Below are 22,859 nucleotides of genomic sequence, written 5' to 3' on the forward strand. Positions count from 1 at the left end.
CCAAACACCAATTATAGCCGTGTATAGCTTGTGAAAAGGCTTTAAGATAAAATCCTTAGAATATAGATTATAGATAGAGCCTTTACAATCTTTGCAAAATGTATAAGTGGCCTGGATAATAGCAAGAATGGCTGAAGTCTAACCTGGATCACATTCAAATATGGAGAATGATAATACTTTTTTTTTTTTTTAAAGCTTGTCGGGGATCATTTTAATTTACGTTGCATCTGTTGTGCCCATTTGATGAATATAAAAACAGCAAGCTAGAACTAGAGTACGCATCCGGGTTAAACCAGGTCCAGCGTGACAAGAGTCATTCGCTACCTTGTTAGTTTCCTACAAGACTCCTGTGGTTTGGATAAATTGCTGACATACCAGAGAAACTGTGTGTGTGCGTGTGTGTTTGTGCTGTCTCAGGTGGTTAGACTTTGTCCCGGGCTGAGCCTCTTACAAAGCCATCATCCAAGTATTAATATCAGCGAGAATGTGTGTGTGTGTGTGTGTGTGTGTCACTGCAGTAGTGTTGTTAGATTAAAGGCTTAACATATGATGGTATTAGCGTGGGCTACCAGGAGCTGAACACCAGAGATGGTGTGTGTTTAATGTGTGTGGTGTGAATCCAGACATCACACAACACCAGCCTGGCATCACTTTAATTCACTGATAAGTTTAAACGTCAAAATTCACCAAAGTTTGAATGAGGCACAGATATACATTAAAGAATAGAGTATGTACAATATAAAAGAGAGACCGATAAAAGCAATGAAAGAAAACATACAAGATAACGATACAAAATTGAAATATAGGAAACATGCACTTGAAAACACAGCACAGATAGTTTACATGTGGGCTCGTTTTCACAGAGCTGTGGTGAAGCCAGTTGAGGCCTCTATCTGGGGCAGCCCAACATTTCCAACCAACATTTTCATGAACTGGAACTCGTGTGTCCTCTAAATAAGAGTCATGACACACAGCAGATAGAGTGAAAGTCTCCTCAATACCCTTTTGGAAACAAATGTCATATATGCTAATTGTGCAACCAGCCTATTTAGTTGAAGCATCACATTAAAGGAATACAAAAAACATAAGTAATTATTCCAACGAGAGAGAGTACATCAAGGAAACAACAAAACATTAATTTAACCATTTTAAATTCAATATATCGTCCCTTTTGACAGAATTTTAATTACAATTTGAATACATTGTGCCATCATGTACAAAAGCTTTATAATAATGTAATATTAAACATAAAGATGGATCCACAAGCAAAAGAAATCCACTGACTGAAACCACTGACCTGATAGTCCTATCAAACAAGGGTAGCTTTATAATCTTACAGTAAACCAAATGAACCGATACAGTATGTAACATTAATTCCTAGAAGAAAGCCAGATTTCTCAAATGGACAGAAAAGTGAAGTTCAGATGAACGCAATCTTAATCGTGTCATGGGAGTTGGAGAGAAAACAAGGGAAGTGTCCTCACAGCCAACACGGAAAAATAAGAGCATCTAAAATGTAACAGCTGTGGGCGACGCTGAATGAATGAAGATGGTGGTTCAAGACTCAAGACGACAGCAGGAGTTCATTTCTAGTAAGTAATTATATGTGACGTTCTGACCAGCCAGTGAAATAAAACTATAAAGACTCCTGAGAGACTGAAACATGAGGTGTGACTGTTAATGATTCCACACCAAACATTACTGCTTTTCCTTTAACGACACTACAGCTCCTCGGAGTTCGAACACTGCACGGTGGAGAGAGATGAGGGGAATGGGACCAATCTGAGAAGCTTGTTATGCACTCAGGTATTTGAAGTATTCATCTGTCAGCAGTCTGCTTCATTCCTGAATGGATGCATGAAATTATATTTCTCACCAATTACAGTAATTTACAAGAGACCAGGGAATGCATATCGTGTTTTATGTGAGCCACTGACATGAAGCCAGCGCACAGGTCACAAATTTGGACGACACATCTGAAAACGGGAGCTGTGTCATGGTGAGGCTCCGCACACCAGTGACTATGCATATTTCCAAGCATGATTTTGAAAAACCTGTCTTTTAGTTCCAGCTCTGTGGCTGCAGTTTTATCAAACCTGTGTCGTGAGCAGCCCTGATTTCACAATGCAGTTCAGTGGTGAAGGATGTTTGGAGAGGGAATTCCTGCTCTGTCCATTTTAATTCAATGGTATGGTCACGTTCTTTGATAAGTGCAGTCACAAGACTCTTATCACAGCACTGAGTGTTTCAGGCTACTATTGACCCTGTGCGTCTGCCCATTTGTGCATGTATGTGTCTTTTCCTGTACAATATGTCAAGCAGAAACGTGAACTTTTTTTTCCCAAAATGAATGAATTTTGAATAACCAAACTGTGGAACCAAATGGATTTCCTCACACAAGTTGTCACGGTCTGAAATGATACAGTTCAAAGATGCTTCTAAGTAAATTCCCCTTCTTTCAGTAGCCCAGGTTTGTTTTTGTACATGCATTTGTGCATGTGTACACCACATCAAAGAAGGTCCCTCATCAGCCAACAGGACAACCAGGCAGTCTGAAGGCATCTGGGACAGGGCTATCAAGCTTACAGATTATTTTATAAATCCCTTTCTTCCAGCAGGGGTCGCTGTCTCTCCCAGTCCAAATGGCTGAATAAAACTCCCTCAGGGCCACCTCTGCCACCTCGATAAACCTCTCTGGGACCTGAGGAAAGAAAGCTCACAGTCAAACATCTGCAGAATTCAGTCTGAAATAAGATTCACTCTGTAAGAGGCCAAAACCCAAACTATACCAGCAAACAGTAAATATATCAGTCATAGTCTGTTTCATACAGTCTGTTATTAACAATGTGTAAGTAGCCTACACACAAAGCAAAGTGCAATTAGAGAGAAACCTTAAATTATAAAATGAAAATGTACAGATCATCTATTGATAAAAAAAAAAAAAAAAAAAAAAATCTTATATGGAGGATGTATGTGAAATGTTGCCTAGCAGAAACCGGTCTTTTCGTATGTTACAGACCCACGTGACACGGTGAACATGGCCGGTTAGCTCAGTTGGTTAGAGCGTGGTGCTAATAACGCCAAGGTCGCGGGTTCGATCCCCGTACGGGCCACAAAGGTTTTGACATCTCATGAAGACATCAATCATACAAAAACACTCTCACCTCTCCGCCTGAAAATAACGAGACTTCATGGTAATCTCATCAACTGACACCTTCCAATCATCATGCTCACTGTCATGCGTGTGTCTCAAAACTGTATCTGACAATTTAACATGTTTTTAAAAATGAAATGATGCTTAATGGATCGTTTACTCCGTGCTTTAATGTCACTATTATGTCCCATTTCCACGTTAAGTCGTAGGCTATTGCGTATTAGTGATCATCCATCTATAGGACAAGTCATCAGACTAACACCAGAGAGGTCAAACCAGCCCGATGTTCACGTGCAGTCATTACTGTAGTAGCCTGTCACTCACACTCACTAGTCGTTCGGCTCCACTCGTTAGAACCGGGCTGTGCACCTGTAAAGCTGTAAAACCACCGAGAGACACACAGCTGCTCAAACCGCTACCACACACTTTCCACCACACGTTTTCCCCACAATCCAATTTTTTTCAAGAACACGTGACTCCCTACACATGGCCGGTTAGCTCAGTTGGTTAGAGCGTGGTGCTAATAACGCCAAGGTCGCGGGTTCGATCCCCGTACTGGCCACAAAGATTTTGAAAACTGCCCACCATAAACATTTCATAATGCAGTTGATACATGTTCCATTTACAATTACCCAGTTATCTGACAGTAGTCCCACTCTGTCCAGACATATCACGAGAAAACAGCATTCTCTGTGCCACCCTGTCCACATTTCATCAGTGTAGGACATCCCAACATTTACAGGTGCATACTACAACAACAACAACATGGATGGAATTTGTGGCACTCAGAGCTCCTCATCATTAACCAATGGCAGTGTGTCTTTCTGGAAACATTTTCCCTGATAGTCTGGATAACCTTGCAGTTTCAGTCAGTACACACAAAAGAAATAATTATCTGAACTGTTGATAGTGTGTTCTGTTCTGCTCTGCTTTGGATTCTCATTTTATTGCATATTCAACTGCAAATCATCTTGCATTGGATCATGTAATTATAATTGATAAATATCATAAGAATTATGCAATATTCATTACGAAACCTTGAGGTGCTGCTGTTTTGACAAGAAACAATTGTACCATTAAAACTTGGACCTCATCAAATTCAAGGTTTTTATGGTATTATAGCTCCTGTTCAGGGAATACATTCACAATTAGCAAGATGAAAGCTATGGCTGCTATGGGAAATACAGACTCATGCTTGCTTACCTGGTAGACATTACTTTTGTTGTAGTGCATGTTGAGTATGCGATACAGTTCTGTATCGCGGCCCACTCGCAGCTGACTCTCTCTGCCCAGACGAGCTGCACCATCCCTGGGACACCAAGGTAGACAAACACATTAAATTCAACCTAAGTGATACAAAATGTGTAGTGTTAACAGTATTCTTTTGTATTTTTTTTATATAATTAACAGTGATGCATAATTGATTCACACACACAATTTTCAGTCTGTACTATGATAGGAGAAGGAGTAGTTCCAGTATAAACTGGTCAAATTATTATTTAAGAAATAACAAACATAAAACAACATATTTGTAATTTTTTCTTTCTATAAATGACCAAATAAAGGTTGTCAAAGTAAAAAATTCAGCACCAACATGTTAGCTACAAAAAAAAAAAAAAGAAAACAGTCAAACAATGGAAATTTAGCAGCAAATGAGTTTAACATGAACCAGTGCCAACCCAAACCAACCGAGTGAGAGCCTCACGGACTGCCTGTCGTGCAAATCGCTCCATCTGGATGTAGAAGAACTCTCTGAAGTTACTGAACCATTTAATCATCTGGGAGGTCACACAGCGGTTAAACTAGACAGTGAATAGGAAAACAGCAGGAGAAGGAGTGAGCTGATAAGGACTGCAAGAGAGGCAGGGTGCTTATGATATGAATTCATTTAGCATTTACTGACACTGATTCAAGGGTTTTTGATAGTGAGACACTTTAGCTTATGATTGGTTAAAGACAAACATCTATTCAGTCAGACACTGTCTGATCATGGCTTATAGAAAATAATTTGGTATCAACATTCATTTAAAAAAACATAATAGTATATTATGTATATTGCTATTAACATGTTGCCACAGTTATTTAATTAGTTGCTATATAATAATTTTATTACAATGAATGATTACTGTTCAGTTGTAAATTATCTTTTTTGGTATATTTTCAATATTTTGAATGAAATACTTCAAGTTTATTGCCCTTACTAAAGTAAATGGAAGGACTGTCCTTTTAAGAAAATATATTAAAAATGGATGTGAATTCATGTTATGTGATAGCCCTGGGTATACCCATGCTGCCTTGCGCGCAAATTTATTCGCTCTGCAAGTCAAACCTCAATCTACATTGAGATGAGGTCTGGTGTTAGTCAGGCTAGTTATGTGATGTATTATAAGCAAAATATATATTATTGCCCTCGGTCATTGACAATAAATACTACATGTTATGTGCAAAATGCTGTATTTCTCTCATTATGTTTGCAGTCATTTAACATCACATTTATTAAGTGATTCAAGTTTATTTACAAGATGTGTTATAACCTATTATATCCAGTGAGGTCTAAGAGCTCTTTCAAAGGACTTGAAGTGGATTTTGGACCCTTCTGTATGTGAAATATATATTATTTCATAAAATAATTGAATTACAGTGTTGGCGTTATTTCTTTAAAACCATGAATACTGGATAATATATCAATATCATATTAAAGAATCAGTCAAACTCTACTGACTAAGGGCCAAGCCACAGACTTCCCGTTAACTCTGGCTTTGAATGAAATGTGTGAATGTGTGTTGGTCCGTGATGGCGACAGGGTACACACACCTTGACGTCAGGGAAGTAGGTCTTGAGTGTGTTGGAGCTGGGATAGCGTGCGTAGAAGAACATGAGCTTGGCTTTCTTCAGGTGACACGGAGACAAACCCTCCTGGGTGTACACATGAGGCCAGTCAAGGAGACGCACATGTACTTTATAAACACACACACACAAACACACACACTCCCCCCTTATTCCTCCCACTTTTACGACAAAAGGATATTCCCCCCGCCGTCAGGTAGAGCTCTCCTCCATCCATCCCTCCTGATCTCATCCCACCATCTCCCCTCATCCCCCGCTCCCTCTCTCTGCCTCCGTGAGCATGGCGAGCGAGGGAGGGGTCCAGGTGGCCGAGCAAGGGGATCGGGGGAAAGGAGGGGTGGGACGAGAACTCTAGGAAAGGGTCGGAGTTTAAATAGTCCTTACGGGACGGGGGCAGGTGGGGGAGCTGGGGGTGGTGAAGAGAGCGAGAGAAGAGCTGCTGCATGGAGTAGTGCAGCAGGGGGAGTGGGAGAGGGGGAGGGGGAGGAGGAGGAGGTGCAGGGAAGGAGGAGGAGGAAGAAGAGGATGAGGAAGAAGATGGATGGAAGGAGGAGGAGGGTTCCTTGGGTTGGGAAGCTACAGGTAGGAGGGGAGGGTGAGCAAGAGGAGGAGGGCGAGGTAGGGAGGGGTGATGCATGGAGAGGTTTGGGTGAGAGGGGTTTAGGTGGGTGGAGAGGGGCGGGCCGAGGAGTGGGTGGGCCTTGCGGATGTCAGGTGACCTCTGAACGGCCAATGGCATGGTCAGGTCTGAGGGCTCGGTGCGGTGGGACTGTCCCGGAGGCCCGGCGTTCCCGTTGCTCATCTTCTGGAGCTGCTTCTCTCTCTCTCCGTCCTGCCCCCCCATCTTCTCCTCCTTGCCTCTTGTCTTCTCCACCCCCCTTCCTCTCGTCAACAGTCCCATCCACACTCCGCTCTCCCTCCCACCGTCGTTCCCTCCATCGGACGGGAGGAAAGAGATGGCGGCGGGAGGGGAGGAAGGAGTGAAATCCGTTGTTTCGGTGTAGAAGCGCAGCACGCGGTCGATGACCCGGGCCACGGCGCTGCCCAGCTCCAGCTTCAGCGCCTGAGCAAACTTCTGCCCTCCTTCCTCGCCCTCCTCTTCTATCCCTCCATCCCAGTCTCCTCTCACCAGTCCTCCACAGTCCAGCCACAACCCCGCTCCCTCCATCATGCCCTCCAAGTGCAGTCCTCCTCCTTTTCCTCTCTCCATCCTCCCTTCTCTCTCTTTTTGCCTCTCCTCTCTCCGCTTGTGGGAGTGGAAGTTGTCAAACGGAGAAGCGGAAAGAAGGGAAAAAGATTCTTTCTCCATCTCACCACCATCAATGTCCTCTTCGTCATACATCCCCTCTGTGATGTCCTCCTCTTCCATCATGCCTACATCTCTCTCTCCCCTATCTGTTGCTCCTCTGTTTCCATTTCTGCGCCTCCTTTTCTTCTCCTCCTCTGCCATGTGCTTTTCCCCAAAAGCCCTCCATACCTTCTCCTGCAGGGCCTGCAGTCTCTCTCTTGCCTCCTCCAGCTGTTCTTTCAGCTCTTCCCTCTCTCGTCTCTTACCCTCCCTACCTCCCTCACGCCTCCTCCCTCCCTCGTCGGCCTCTCCATCGGCCTCTCCATCCCTCTGCCGGCTCTCCAGCTTCATCCTCTTCACTTTCAAGACATCTTGACTCCACTCTGCTGCGAGGGCAGCATCGCTGTGCCTCTTCTTAACCTCCAGCAAGCTCTCCTCTCCCTCCAGGACCCCCTCATCTTCTCCCTCCATCCTTTGCTCCACCTGTTCATCCCTTTCTCCTCTATCTTCCTCCACATTTCTGTCTTCCAGGTGCCTGTGTGTGTTCAGGTTTGTGCCGAGTTGCCCTCCGATCCTCCGGGATGCTCCACCTGGCTGGAGGAGGTGATGAATGAGGGGAAAGCCCGGAGATCTAAAGGCAGGAGGAGGGCGACCCGCGCTGGGCTGGGGGTGACCTCCAGAGAGATCTGTAGAGCTGAGAGTGGGAGCAAATGTATGCATCTGTGGAGCAGAGTCACTGAAAAGATCGGTGGGTGAATCCATCACTGGGGAGAGAGACAAAGAGAGGGTAGTGACTATTGATGTTGTTCTACATAAGTGAAGCCTGTGAGTTTAGCCTACATACATTTTCACTCAGTTCAAGGACACTTGAAGGACAAGTTCATTAAATGAGAGATAATAGGAATACTCTCTCATTTGTATGTCTATATCTTTACAGCCATGTTGATAGTTTTGGCTTTAATTTGTGCTTTTTATTTAGCAAACCATTTATGAAATAAATGAAATTTCTTTTGCGGCATTCAGAGCCCCTTATTAATGGCAATTTATCTCTCCGAAAACATTGCCCCTGCTAGTCTGGATAATCAGAGACCTTGCAGTGTCTTTCAGTTTAAAACAAAATAAATAGTTGTAATCAGAGCTGCTGATGGTGTGTTCTGCTCTGCTCTACATGCTGACAGTTGAGTACAAGCACATCATGATGTGACTTCTGCTTACCTGCACAGCAAAACAGGTCACTGTTCTGTCAAAGGTCGCAGCCACATTAACTTTAACAGCAATAAGAATGAGCTGTGGTGTCCTGGCACGGAGCTGAAACACATAAGCACAGTGAGAGTGTAAGTTAAGCCAAGAAACTTGGATTCCTCTGCGGTGCCAACAGTTGTTAAGAGGGTTGATATTCACGGCCTTCAAATGTGTCATAGGAAGAAACAGCGTCCTGCAGCTCTGACCAAAGCCCGGTGGAGGACAGACAAAGAGGGTGTTAATCCAGGTCAACAGGCTGGGGACCAGGTTATGTGCTGGTGGTGCAGTAGGTTAACATCTGGCTCATGATCTTTGTCACATATCACCCTCGTCTCTTAACGCTATCTTTCCTGTTTCTCTCAACAGAGTGGACGTCTAAGAAAACTGAGGTTGTCATAAAAATACATGTAACAATATGGAGGGAGGTAACTGTGTTTGGATGTGGCTGTTGGCACTGAGCAGAGAGTGGTAAAAACTACACAACGCTGTTTTCTTTACATGTAACTGGAATATTTAAAACACTGACGTTATGTGATTCTTCACTGCTACACACAATACCTGGAAAAGCTAGTAAAATGGAGAATGGTGAACAGTAGGCATGTCACTGTTTAATCAAGATCAAAAACAGACAACCCCATTCCATTTTTTTTTTTTTTTTTTTTTTTAGTACCTAACCTCCTTTCCCTCTGGACGCCCCTTTCCCCCCTTTCCTTCCTCTCTATCCCTCTCTCATCCTCTCTTCCTCTCCGCTCTCCGTTATCAGTTCAGGCAGCTTGTTAAGCACTGTTTGATCAGAGTGTTTACCATCAAACACACACTCTCGCACACCACACATACACATTCGCACAAAAGCAAAAGAGGCTTGAGAGAGGGCTAACAATGGTCAATGGTCCTTGGGGAGGGAAATCGAGTGAGAGCAGCATGTATGTATCTGTCTGTGTGTTTGTGCATATACGAGAGTGTGTGTTAACAGTAGTCCTACTTAGCTTTGATAACACCCCTAATCCACTTCAGATGGATACACCACCACTCTCCCGACAGAAAGATGGACGGATAAATAGACAGATGTAGGGACAGACTGAGAGAGGTACAGTAGGTGGACAAAAATACAGAAAATGTGAACACACACACATACACACACACTCAAAAACTATTTCAAGCCGATTGAGACAGACACATAGATAGATAGATAGATAGATAGATAGATAGATAGATAGATAGATAGATAGATAGATAGATAGATAGATAGATAGATAGATAGATAGTTCATAGGTCCCCTGGTGCAACATGAAGAGAATAATCCTCCTATAAATAGCTAAATATCAATTATTCAAATGCCCTCTCGTCTCTACTATAATACAGCCCAGATGGCAAACCAGCCAATGCGCTTATATCAGGGACAGATTAGCTTTTCAAAGCCCATGGAATGCTGCACAAAATACAAACACTGAGCAATGAAAATGAAAGCTATTAACCAGTAGATTAGACTTAAGAATGCTGCTGCTGGGCTGATGAGGCTGTCACTGGGAAGACTGACAGGAGGGGAGCACACGCTGAATTAAATACACTCAATTTACTGCATGGTATTAAATAATGTATGTCAGTAAATTCAGTAAAGTCAGACAGTAAATTATATTTGTAAATTCTAATCTGGGGTTTATGTGTTGATGAGACATGCTATCACCATAGGCCAACAGAAAATAGATCAAATAAACCAACAGGTTATTCCTTTAATCTCAAATGTTGGGCTCACACTCTCAAAAATATATTTTTACAATTAAAATAAATTGCATCTAGATAAATAAAATTCAACCTGACAGTAATGGAAGTGTGTGTATGTGTGTTTATAAAATAAACTGTTTTTTGTGTGTGTGTGTGTGTGTGTGTGTGTGTGTGTGTGTGTGTGTGTGTGTGTGTATATATATATGACATATAGATCTTTGTTAGTCAATTGTTCATCTATCTATCTATCTATCTATCTATCTATCTATCTATCTATCTATCTATCTATCTATCTATCTATCTATCTATCTATCTATCTATCCTGGAATAGGCTATGTCACTTTGAATAATTTATATAATGTTTGAAGTCTCCGCGTGGCAGCATCTGCCGGTTCTGCCACGCGAGAGGAATCCGCTTTGACCATCCTCACGCACGAGCTGTCAGTTTGTGTGTGCGCGCGCGCCTGTGTTGCGTCCTGTGACTAATTGGCAGCGGTGGACTAATGTCGCAGTATGAAAGAAAAAATAAACACAGGAGCGGGAGCAGACACTGACTCTCGCGGCTTATAAAAGGCGGAACATTGAAAACATTACGTTGTGTTTGAAGTTTTCTAAAAGAGAGAGGAGAAAAAAATGAACTCACTCACAGTCACAGGCAGGAGCTCCAGCGGTGTCCGCTTCCCGAAGCCGTTCAGTCCAGTGGCCGCTGTGCGCTGTGCCTCGGTCGGCTGTGTTTCGCTGGCACCGGACGGGCCTCGGACATCAGTGCGGGCAGAGAGGACCCAGCCAGCAGCGGGTTTCCGGCTATTTCCCGTCCCCCTCTTTGTTTGTTCTGTGTTCGCTAACTCTCTCAGTTTCACTCTCACCTTCAGCCGCCTCCTCTTCCCTCTAGTTGTGTCACTGTGCAGTTTTTTTTCTTTTCTTTTTTACACTCCCTCGCCAATCCATCTATCTCTGGCTGGCATCATTCTCACGCGCTGCTCCCGGTGTAGAGTGGCGCGCGGTGGGCGGGCGGGCGAGCTCGAGAGCTGTCCACTTGACGGTCCGGTCCCTCCCATGTTGGCATGACCCCCAGTATGTGCGCACACACACAACACACATTAGCACACATGCAGACACAAAGGATGCTGGTTGGATGGTTTAAATAGTGTGAAGTAATGCTAACGGATTTCAAATTAAAACAATGACCTCTTTTTGATAATTCGTGATAGCAACAGTTAGTTAGAGATGGTTAGGCTGTTTGTTCGCCCCATACACACCCACAGGTAGATATGTCTATGTGCAGTCTACCCAGACCAACTCAGAGGGGCAGCGACGTCCTGCAAAGCATATTAATCACTGGAAGTCAGGTGGTCATTCATTAACAGTTTTATCTCTCCACAGGAATTTTCTGTGAGACACAAAACAGAAACTGGACACAGAGAAACAGACAATTACAATTTCGTACAGTTTGATATATGTGAAATAGCCTAATATATATCAATAAATAGGCCTACGCATGGTGGCCTGGATCTAATTCTACAACATAAGGTGTTAACAAAATTATAGTAAACTTCATAAATCTAAAACTAAATTAAACATTTTGTTAAATAATTAAAATAAAGATGTTTAAATGTTATCAAATTTTTTTTTAAATCACAGCTTTTGGTGACTTGAACACACAGTCCTGAGAATGTAGCTGTATTGTAGGGACACTCAGGGGCTGAGATAAAACCAGAGTGTTGGAGCAGCTCTTTTGATGATTGCAGAATGAAACAGCATCAGAACACACTTTAAGAGTAAATGGACCATGTTTTGAATAAACACAGGAAAACTACCCTCTTGGTTGTGACCTTTCTGCTGCAATCTAATGTTTTTAGTCAAGTCTCATTAAAACTGCACCTATGATTACACAGATACATCCTGTTTCCAGGAAAACATTGGAGATGCTTGACCTTGAGCGGCGCTTTGTTACCTGTTGCTGGGAATGTTGCCCATGTACACCCCCTTGCAAACTGTTAACAGGGTCTCACGGCGACATCAGGGCCGGTTTCTATTCTTCACTTTATTCTGTTACTCTCTTTATGAGGCTCATTAGCTTTTCACGAATCCGGTACATCACCTGAGTAACCTTCGATCCCCCCCTTCTCTGTCTCATCACATTTGAGTCTTTCTCTACTTCCTATTAAAAATGGTTAGGCATTGACTGAAAGGTCGCAGTTGTTATGGAAACGAGGCTGGTAACAAAAGCTGGACACACGGGTACAGAGGGAGAGAAAGGGGGGAGAGAAAAAGAGGGAGATGTGTCTGAATAAACATAAACATGCAGAGAGGAGAGGACAGGGCAGGGAAGAGAAAGTGAGAGAGGTCTGAATAAATAAAAACATGCAGCGGGAGGAGGGCAAGAGACAGCAAGGTCATGAAATGATGGCTCCATCTGCAATAATAAATAACAAAAGATAATACCAGTTTTTTGTCATTCTAGGAAGACAAGTCGAGCTACGGTGTGTCTGTGCGTGTGCATGTGTGTGAGTGTGTGTTTGGACAGAGTGGGAGAATGCAATTGATAGATAATACATGGATCTGCTGCACAAGCTGGAGAATACTAAAAAGCACAAATTGTTCAGAGAAAAGCCTACCAAAAAGCCCGAAATTGTGTGCGAGTGTGTGTGTCTGTGTGTGCGAGTACGAGTGCGAGTGCGGGAACGTCATCTCTCTGAGGGCTCATATTATGTTAACCACTTAGACCAACATCAAACACACTCTCTCTCTCTCTGTCATACACACACATAGGCACACTTCAGTAGAAGCATGAAGGTGCCAACCATATAAATAGGACATCCCAGTGAGAGAGATGGAAAGAGAGTGACAGAGAGAGAAAAAGAGATTATAAATTCAAAGGGGAGACACAAAGGGGTGAGAAAAGGGATGGGTGGAGAGAGTAACGTGAAAAACAGAGAGAAATAGAGAGGGCAAGAACAGGAGGGGGTGAGGACAGATAGATATGAAAGGATCAATAAATGGCATAAAGTGTATGTTCATTGATTTACTTACATGGAGAGAGGGAGGGAGGGGGAGAACGAGGGAGAGAGGAGGGGTAGAAAAAGCAGGGGGTATACAAAGGAGCGGGGAGAGGGAAGGCAATGCGGACATGAAGAGTTGAGTAAAGATAAACCCACAGAAGAAATAACACAACGCAGGGGCATAAAGATCTAAAACATTGATCAATATTTTTAACTATGTAAGCCATAAAACACAGCTATAGAACTGCCCTACAAAGGCAAAGTGCAGTATCTGCATTTTCTTTCTTTTTTTGACCAATCAAAAGTGTGGCATATTCTCTTCAATCTGGTAGAATTTGATATTGGTACTGCTAAAATTTCCAGAGTTATTGGGCTTTTTATTTTGCTGTCCATCCAAAAAAGCACTGTGAAACCAAGGCAAAGTGCAGCATCTGTAGCTAATACCAAGGCAAAGTGCAGTATCTGCCATAAAACGGTCAAAATTGGTCAGAAAGACAAACTACAAAATATATTTAATTCAGCCGACCTTTACCTAATCAATTATAGACTTGGTAGTTATTCATAATTTGATGCTTAAACCTGATAATTAAAAACACAAAAAGCTGTTTTTCTCAGTTTGGCATTTTTACAGATACTGCGCTTTGCCTTTGTAGGGCAGAGAAGGCCTATTCTTGTAGGGCATTAACTTTATCTGTAAAAATGGCGGACTTTCCCTTTACGTTTTCAATACACAATGATATCTGTATTGAGTCGTATTCAAAATGTCACTGACAAACTTCCCTTCACCTGACAATCAGGCCCTGAGCTGGAGGGAAACAGACACTGAGAGGCAGATAACATATGTGAGGACAGGCAGAGAGACAGAGAGAAGCAGGCTGGACCAGAGAGACAGAGACAGACAGAGAGAAGCAGGCTGGACCAGAGAGCCAGAGTGAGACAGACAGAAAGAGAACCAGTGTGTTTGTGTGTGCGAGAGATGGGAGTGCGAGAGAGCGACAGAAGTATACTCAAATAGCTGAGGGCAAGGTGACAGAGAGAAACAAACGGACAGAGAGGGATAACAAGCTCATAGAAGAGGAGGGGGGGTTGTGTGTGTGTGTATGTGTGTGTGTCAGAGAATGAGAGGAAAAAAGAAAGAGACATAGGGCGGAAGGGGAGAGGGATAAAGGAAGTTGAGCGAACAAAAACAAAAACAGAGAGTGTGTGTATGTGTGTGTGTGTGTGTGTGACAGCCATAGGTGTCAGAGTGTGCTATTTAGCTTAATGATGACCCACTGGGCATGTGGGTCATAACGGTTTGTGTCTCAAAGCCATGACTGTATGCCTGCATGCATCCATTAGTGTGTGTGTGTGTGTGTGTGTGTGTGTGTGTGTGTGTGTGTGTGTGTGTGTGTGTGTGTGTGTGTGTGTGTGTGTGTGTGTGTGTGTGTGTAAATAGAAACTCACTAGACACACACACACACACCGTCACACACGTGTAAAGTGGGTCTCTTAGCATGCGTTTAAGTGTGTGTTTGGTCAGAGGTTGGAGAAGCAGTTTTTCTAGCTGGTAGGACTCGAAAGATACTTACACACACACACAGACACACACACTCTCTCTCTCTCTCTCTCTCTCTCTCTCTCTCTCTCTCTCCCTCTCCCGTGTGCACCCACACACACGGTGAATCCAGCTTTGGCGTCCACACTCACACCAACAGCTGCCCTTCGTGTCATACATACACACATAATGCACCATGTATGGCACTAAATTATGCACAAATATATACACACATCTCTTTCTTTTGATCTTTCATGATAACGCACACATTTGGTCCCTCGTACACACACACACTCGCGCGCGCACACATACACACACACACGCACAGGGGGAAGCTATTATGCTCTCAGGCTGGAGTGTTTTGATGGTATAATTGCAGTGACCAGTGAGGAGAAAGAGACAGAGGGAGGGATGGAAAGAGGGATGGGGATGGAGGGAGAGAAAAAAAGGAGAGTGCTGACACTCTCAGCATGCTAATGTTGTGAGGCTCTACCCCCCCTCTGGTTTCATCCCTCTCTCCCTCCCTCCCTTCATCTCTTTGTCTCTCCATCTTCTTCTCTATCTCACATCCTCTGCATTTCACAGGTGCAGCACTAGAAAGAGAGATGGACAGAAAGGTAGGGAGGTGGAGAGATGAGAGGAAAAGAGGGATATATAACAGGATGGAGCAATGTTATCTCTCGCTTTCCCTGCCATCCCTCCATCCTCTTCAAGCTCCCCACAACGCTCAAAACAAAGCATGTAGAAAAAAAAAAAAAAAAAAAGAGGTACGAGGGGATGAAAATAGAGGAAGAGGGAGGGTCAGTATTTTCCATCCCTTTAACAATGGAGGGATGATCTCTGCTTATCCTCTAATCACATCCCTCCTTTTTTCCTCTCCTCCATCCTCTCTGTTATCGCTCGTTCCCCACAACCCCTCTTGTTCTCATCTGGTGAGAGAAAGGGTAGCCTTTTCCTCTCGCCGGCCTCCCTCTTTTGTCGCCTCTCCATCTGTTTGTCCTTCCAGTCGTGCCTCCATCCCTCGCTCCTCTCCAGAGAAGGGATTCTGCTGTATGGCACCGCTCTCTTTCCTCTTTTCCCTCTCTTTTGCATCCTTTTCACCCAACCCTTCTCCCCCCTTTTTTTTCTGTCGTTGGAAATGCCAAAACTTTAACCTTAATCACAGAAAGGAGAGAGATATAACAGGATGGAACCTAAACCAGTGAACTGAAGCTCCTGCAGAAGTGGGGGAATTGTTAATTATTAGCACAATGTGTTCAAAAATACTGTATTCATGTAAATATATCATATGTAATCAGTCTGTCTGTTTGTAGGCATCGTGAAACTACTCTTTGACCAGCTACTGTGTCCAGTGTGGACACAGGAATGTGTCTTACAGCAGGAACAGGCGGTATAAAGCGTGTACTGCCATACATACAGAGGGATGATGGACATAAATAATATACACAGCTACCATCAGTTATGACAAGTTACCAGCAGCATGGTTGAGATGTTTGGTGCTATTATGCAATAACAGAGTGAGTTATGATAACATCTTCATTAACCTGCCCAGAAGATTCTTTAATGTGTTTAGTAGCTACATTTAACACAAGAAAAGAGCAGAAAACGTATCAGTTGGTTTTTGTGTGTGATGAGTGTGGCAGTGTGCAGTGCAGGTTGTGCTTTCTCCAACAGCTTACTTTACTAACTACTGAATTAAGCTGCTGCTTTATAGTCAAAATTGCTCATCTGAGGAATACTAATATGAGATTTGGGGGATTTATAAGTATTCATACAGAGGATTAGGAGTTGCTGCACCAGAGGAGGCGTGATAGTCATGATCTGATGACAAACAGCGCCTCTCAGAGGAGCTGCCATGCTACTGCAAGCACGCAAACCTGCACAACCCTCAAGAACCACTGGATTTTGTTGAGCGGTCTATGTGTATTCACTACAGCGAGGTGGGTAAACTACACTGGGAAAATGTAATGAGTGGAAATCTGACTGACGACAACACAAATAATCAATCAGTGACAAATCAATAACCCTCCTATGTAACAACTCACCAAGAGCTATTGAAACGACTGCTGGCTCCAAACGTCTAACTTTATCCAACACAATAGATCGGTCATTGACTAAAATCCAAATTATATTTATTAACAAAACATTCCTTGTGCAAAATGCAAATTACATAATATACAGATACATTACTGTATTCAACAAGAGATTATAAAGCAAGGTAAGAATTAAACAAGAGAGAGAAAGACAGAGATGAAGGAGTAGATCTCCATTAATCCAGTTACATTTACAGTTACCTTCAGTTCCCAGATATTTAGCGTTTGTGAATCAGTGATTTTTCACTCAACGAAGGCAGCTCAACAAACAGTCTGCAATGTAGTGTGTACCTCAGGAGTGTGTTACCTACATGCCCGTGTGTGTGCTGTGGTTTTGCACATGAATGATATGGTATTTGTTGGTGTTGTGGTCTAAATGAGCATCACTTCTCGAGTGTCTTCATCAAGAGAGTGTTTCCATGTGTGTGTGTGTGTGTGACATGTACCTGTGTGTGTGTATGTCACAACCCTGAGCTTAGTCTTTGATCTGTCTTCATTTGGGAATTCAGGTATAGTGTGTATAAATCTACGGGTCCTGTGCCTGTGTGTTTGTGGATGTGTGAGTGTGTGTGGGTGAGGAGTGCCTGTCGATCAGCATCTCGGCGTGTTTCAGGTACTGGGCGGTCCGTCTCATCACAGCCTCCTTACGTACTGGATCTGGGTCTCCTAGAGACAGACACACAGGAACAAAGATCATCATGTTCATTATTATTGTCCAAAGTGTAGGACGTCAAGAGAAGAAGGAAACGACGAAAAAGCAGAGCGTGACAGTAGCTTCCCTAAACAATCTTAGATCAGGATTTAAAGGGATAGTTCAACATTTTGGCAAATTGGCCAATAACGGATCGTCACAAGACGGAGTTATTTTCGAGGCAAATGCAGAGACTGCTTGCGGTTTTGCATGAATTTACCTCGAAAACAACTCTGTCTCATAACGTTCTGTTATTATCTCATATCGTGGTGAATGTGCAGGTCACAACTTGTCCACCAGAGCGTTTTGGAGTTGTTGGATTGTGTATTTGATGAGTTTGATGAGGGAAACCCAGCAATCCCATGAGCCTCCGTAACGTAGCTCTGAGCAGCTTGTGGCTCTGCTCTGCCGATCTAAAAGTAGCTTGCACCGACAATTAAAGGTAACGAACCTACTCCTAAAACTATAGGGATTATGGCAATGGGCCAATTTGCCAAAATGTTGAACTATCCCTTTAACTTCACATCTATAACGACAGTGTAGATATAATCGAGTAGAAGTTTGAAGAGTTTGGTCCAGACTGTAAGTCCTCTTGTTTGAACAGCTGAGGAAAAAAACTGAACTGAACTGTTTGAAGCAGTGCTACTAATGACTGTTCACGTTTCAACAATCCATGTAGCCACAGTGTTATTATCTATTGTTTCATCTTAACTGATCAGTGTTATTCAATAGAGACTCCTATATTATTAAATTAGATGGTTTACTATCAAGTAGGGGTACGCAAAGGGGCTGCCAATGCCGACTTCACATCAAACAAGACAGCTTTCAAACCCTACTTTGTCCCACTTACCCTACTATCACTTTAAGAGACATTATTATTTTATCAGCAAGTAAGAGATCGACCGAAAAGCTTTCTGGCAGCGGTGGGATTCGAACCCACGCCTCCGAAGAGACTGGAGCCTTAATCCAGCGCCTTAGACCGCTCGGCCACGCTACCACATAACACCACTGTAAATCACCCTCCGACAAGAGGGGAGGGGTGGTGGCTCATCTTTGACCCTTGTGAGGGTGAAAGGACACATGAGAAGCACAGAGTAACCTTAGATAAACCATGAGAGATTAGTAGAGTAACAGACGACACACATCCACTGATATAACATTGAATCCAACGGCTATGACAGGGTGGATCAATAGAGTACTGAATACTACATTAACAATGCTCTGTCTATAATGAATCTAATCAATAATGCAATAGGAATTCTGTATTAGTATCTGCACATTCATAATAGTTCATATGAGAGACTGCTTACATGCTACTGATGTGTTTTCCATTCATGTGCCATGACCTGCTGAATTGATTTTGAACAGTCACTCCAGACACACATGTGACTGTGAAATCCATCAAGCCATATATAGCTGTTTGGACAACTTCAAGGAAGAACCAAGGAAAACCTCTGGCAGCGGTGGGATTTGAACCCACGCCCCCGAAGAGACTGGAGCCTTAATCCAGCGCCTTAGACCGCTCGGCCACGCTACCTCCTGACATGCTGAGTATCTCTCAAGAATTCCTGGTGCCATGTGAACTCTGATCTCCCGTACATGATGGGTGCTCTGCTCTACAGAGATACACTGGAGTCTTATCCGAGTGTCTCAGGCTGCTCTGCCTCACTGTCCACACTGAGGACACAAGGAGACACTCGAGCAGACTGACCTAATAGCTCATCCATTAGTGACACAACAGATTTACTGCAGAGCAACACAGTTTACCCTTGCTACAGCAGGACAGTAAATACTAGAACAAAACAGCAATGTTGATTTTACTATGAGGTCACATACTGACATGGTGTGCTCTTCCTGTTTGATTTCATTAGAGCACAATGCATCCATCAGTGTGGTGGTGTTGTGTTCACAGCACATCAGAGTAAAGGTGGTCAACAGGGTATTACAGCTGTAAACTTAAATGCACAATATAATGTGTACTGATGCATTTTATGTGCATAAGGCACACAGCCAGAAAATGTGCAGTTTTTGTAGTTTGCATGGTTTGTCAGGAGTGGACAGGACAGAGTGCATTCAGGTGAATCATGTACATTGACTGCTGGAGTAATGCCAGATAGTGTTTTTTGTATTTTGAAAACATATAGCTGTGTTTATCTACCACATCCCCCCCCTCCTTTCTCCCCCCTTTTCCACCAACTCATGTTTCTCACCCTGAACTCCAGTGATCAATATATCCACTGCTGTCCTGTACCCACGAATGGCAGAACTGAACTCTCCCTCCTTCTCCTTCTCCACGGCAGCTGTTATCTCAGTGGCTGCTTGGTTCAGATAACCCACGTTCCCATCTTCCAGACTGGCTGGCGGCAGCGAGAACAGTTCTGAGTGGTCGCTGGAGGAACTGGATCGATCTGAAACGCAAGAATCCAGAGTTGTTACGACACTCTTTTACATCATTTCATCAATTATGAGAGATTGAAGGGATTTGACTTCTTTTGATTTTCAGTGCAGCTTGAGATGAAGCGGAGGAAAGTTTAAGAAAGAGCTGGCAGCAGTGGGATTCGAACCCACGCCCCCGAAGAGACTGGAGCCTTAATCCAGCGCCTTAGACCGCTCGGCCATGCTACCACACAACCTACACTTACCACTTTCAGATATTCTGAATCCAACAAAAAACACAGACAAAAAAACAGCTGTACAGAAATCCATGACAGTCTAATCAGTGTTTATAGGGATAGTTCAACATTTTTTGGCAAACTGGCCCATTGCCATAATCCCTATAGAGTAGGTTCATTACCTTTAATTGTCGGTGCAAGCTATTTTTAGAACGGCTGAGCCGAGCCGTGAGCTACACTACGGAGGCTCATGGGATTTCTTGGTTTCCTTTGAGGTAAATTCATGCAAAACCACTGATGCGTATTCCCTTTGGGAGCAGCTTTTCAGTAAGCAGTCTCTGCATTTGCCTCGAGAACAACTCTGTCTCGTAACGTTCTGTTATTATCTCATAGCGTGGTGAATGTGCAGGTCACAACTTGTCCACCAGAGCGTTTTGGAGTTGTAGGATTGTGTATTTGATGAGTTTGATGAGGGAAACCAAGAAATCCCATTAGCCCCCGTAGCGTAGCTCTGAGCAGCACGCGGCTCTGCTCTGCCCGTCCTAAAAATAGCTTGCACCGACAATTAAAGGTAACGAACCTACTCCTAAAACTATAGGGATTATGGAAATGGGCCAATTTGCCAAAATGTTGAACTATCCCTTTAACTCCACGTCTATATAATGACAGTGTAGATATAATCGAGTAGAAGTAGACTGTAAGTTTTCTTGTTTGAACAGCTGAGGGAAAAATCTACATTTAAAACGAGTCGTAGTTTTCTTACTGTCTTAAAGTTTCTTCACTATATAAGTTGATTATTCTCCGGACACTGTAACACATGCAGCACACAGCAGGAGACTGTCTGTGTGAGACACTTTCTCAGCTGCTGTAATTTCTCTGTGAAGGTGTTTTAGGTCTGGGTGGGCGCCTGGGTGGGGCCGGGGCGTGTAGGAGGCAGGACAGAGAAGTCATCAGAATGCTCACTCACTGTGAATTCCAGAGACAATGACCGGCTCTATTCACACATCGCCTCAGTCAGACATTACATAGACTTTGTAAAAGGGACATGGTGCAGTGAAATCTTTTAATCTCTGATTTGAATGTTTTGCGCTCTCCCGTGCAGATCGTCAGAATCTCGTGAAGATACATTTTTGGGTTGTAATGTACGAATGTGAGCACTATAGGAAAAAACAGTAGTTTGGATGAAATGGTAGAGAATGTTATTGCAATAGATCACTAAGGTTTGAACATTATTAATGTGATATCTGCATAACATTTGGACAGAAAGGTCTGTTAACAGATAGTCAACATGTGAAATAATAATTAGGTATTTTGGAGGAAGAATAAGAGAATCTGCACAGGATAGAATGTTTAAGGTAAAAATCATCAAATATTGTAGAAACAGTCCAGAAGTACGGTAGTTTCATAAATTGGAGAGTTGTGAGAACTGAAAGCAGTGATGTTGTTTCACATTTATTTTCACCTTGTTTAAAGCAGGGATCAAAGACAGCCAAGTCATTATCAGACAGTGGAGGTGGACCTTCTTCCTTTGGAGATGGGAGCTGCTCTTCTGCCACTGAGTTGAACAGTGAATCAAACTCTTCCTGGGACTCTTGTGACTGGAGTTTTCTGGATGCAGGTGGGTCAGGAGACGGGACTGGAGGAACAAACACCAACCAGAAGGTAAGAGCAAGGATATGAACGACTGAGTGGAAGAAGAGGAAAGCACAGGCTGGGTTACAGTTTTCTCGATTGTTTACACACAATTTCTGGTTCTTGAGGCACAATGGCCTCAACATCTAACTCATGCACCAACCCCCTGAACCAAGTCTGCTAAACTACAAGCACAATTCCTGCTTTACACTCAATTTGCAGTTCTATAACACTCTTTTTGTCAAAACACTACACACAATTCTCTGCATTTGGCACAATTTTCATGAAGAAAATCTCTTGTTTTCACGAGTAACACATTGTTATTCAAAATTCTAAAGTTAGTTTCCCTACTATGCACACTGACTCATCACATGGGCAAACCCTTGTCACACAGTTTTACAATTAGCAATCAGAGCTTTAGCATAAAAGGGCAGCATAACAGGCAGTGATGGACTGACACCAAAAAGAGAGAAACCAAACAGAGAGAGAGGCCACACACACACACACACACACACACACACATACGTATATAGCAGTGATCATAATGATGATGAGAAAAGAAAATGCATTGATCACCAAAATTGCATGTTGATGGAAGGATTTGAACCCAGACTAGAACAAAGCCTTTGACTACAAAGAGAGCTGCTCTACTAGGTGAGGTACATGTTACAGTAGTCTCATCCCATCAAAATTATGTGTTCAGTCTTTCAAAATTGTCCGCCCGTAAACCAGCTGACCTTAACAGACTTCTTTTTTTTGTGGTCACATCAGCACGGCTGCATCGTCACACACCCAACTCGGTCACGTCTTCATGCATTTCATTTGTTACGGTGCATTTGAGTGTTCTGAGTATAAAAACAATATTCTAAAATATTTTACAATACATTTATATCGCCTACTGTCTGTAGTAACTGTAAAAAAAAAATAAAAAAAATCCTAAGTCATTATGATGAATGGAGTAGAAGTGTTTTCCATTCATCATAGTGTTTTACACTGAGCACATCAGTGTTCACCTGGTTCTTATAAATGTCTATTCATA

At 43.1% G+C, this 22,859-nt stretch overlaps 2 protein-coding genes across 5 annotated transcripts in view; both read right to left on the reverse strand.

Annotated features, from left to right (window-relative positions):
* Nucleotides 1-636: 636 nt before the first annotated feature.
* Nucleotides 637-11,333, reverse strand: prox3 (prospero homeobox 3). 2 transcript variants are annotated; one of them, XM_083992729.1, is made up of 7 exons: nucleotides 10,901-11,333; nucleotides 8,505-8,597; nucleotides 6,144-8,053; nucleotides 5,969-6,070; nucleotides 4,844-4,956; nucleotides 4,358-4,463; nucleotides 637-2,701 (listed from the first exon to the last, which is right to left on the reverse strand). In XM_083992729.1, exons 3-7 carry the CDS (start codon nucleotides 8,049-8,051, stop codon nucleotides 2,528-2,530), a joined length of 2,403 nt encoding a protein of 800 aa, XP_083848855.1. In that variant the 5' UTR covers nucleotides 8,052-8,053; nucleotides 8,505-8,597; nucleotides 10,901-11,333; the 3' UTR covers nucleotides 637-2,527. The 2 variants fall into 2 exon arrangements, with proteins under 2 accessions (XP_083848855.1, XP_083848854.1); XM_083992728.1 differs by lacking the exons at nucleotides 637-2,701; nucleotides 4,358-4,463; nucleotides 4,844-4,956 and having other exon boundaries at nucleotides 5,986-8,053; nucleotides 10,897-11,256.
* Nucleotides 11,334-17,005: 5,672 nt separating this feature from the next.
* Nucleotides 17,006-22,859, reverse strand: part of snx15 (sorting nexin 15) — a 28,054-nt gene continuing 22,200 nt past the window's right edge. For all 3 annotated transcript variants that reach the window (XM_083993557.1, XM_083993558.1, XM_083993556.1), the window contains 3 exons: nucleotides 21,651-21,824; nucleotides 19,787-19,984; nucleotides 17,006-17,551 (listed from right to left, as the gene is read on the reverse strand). In XM_083993557.1, the coding sequence (XP_083849683.1) occupies nucleotides 17,412-17,551; nucleotides 19,787-19,984; nucleotides 21,651-21,824 (512 nt within the window). In that variant the 3' untranslated portion in view covers nucleotides 17,006-17,411. The remainder of the gene's footprint in view (nucleotides 17,552-19,786; nucleotides 19,985-21,650; nucleotides 21,825-22,859) is intronic.

This window comes from Trachurus trachurus (assembly GCF_905171665.1).
Source record: "Trachurus trachurus genome assembly, chromosome: 18".
Classification (NCBI taxonomy): Eukaryota; Metazoa; Chordata; class Actinopteri; order Carangiformes; family Carangidae; genus Trachurus; species Trachurus trachurus.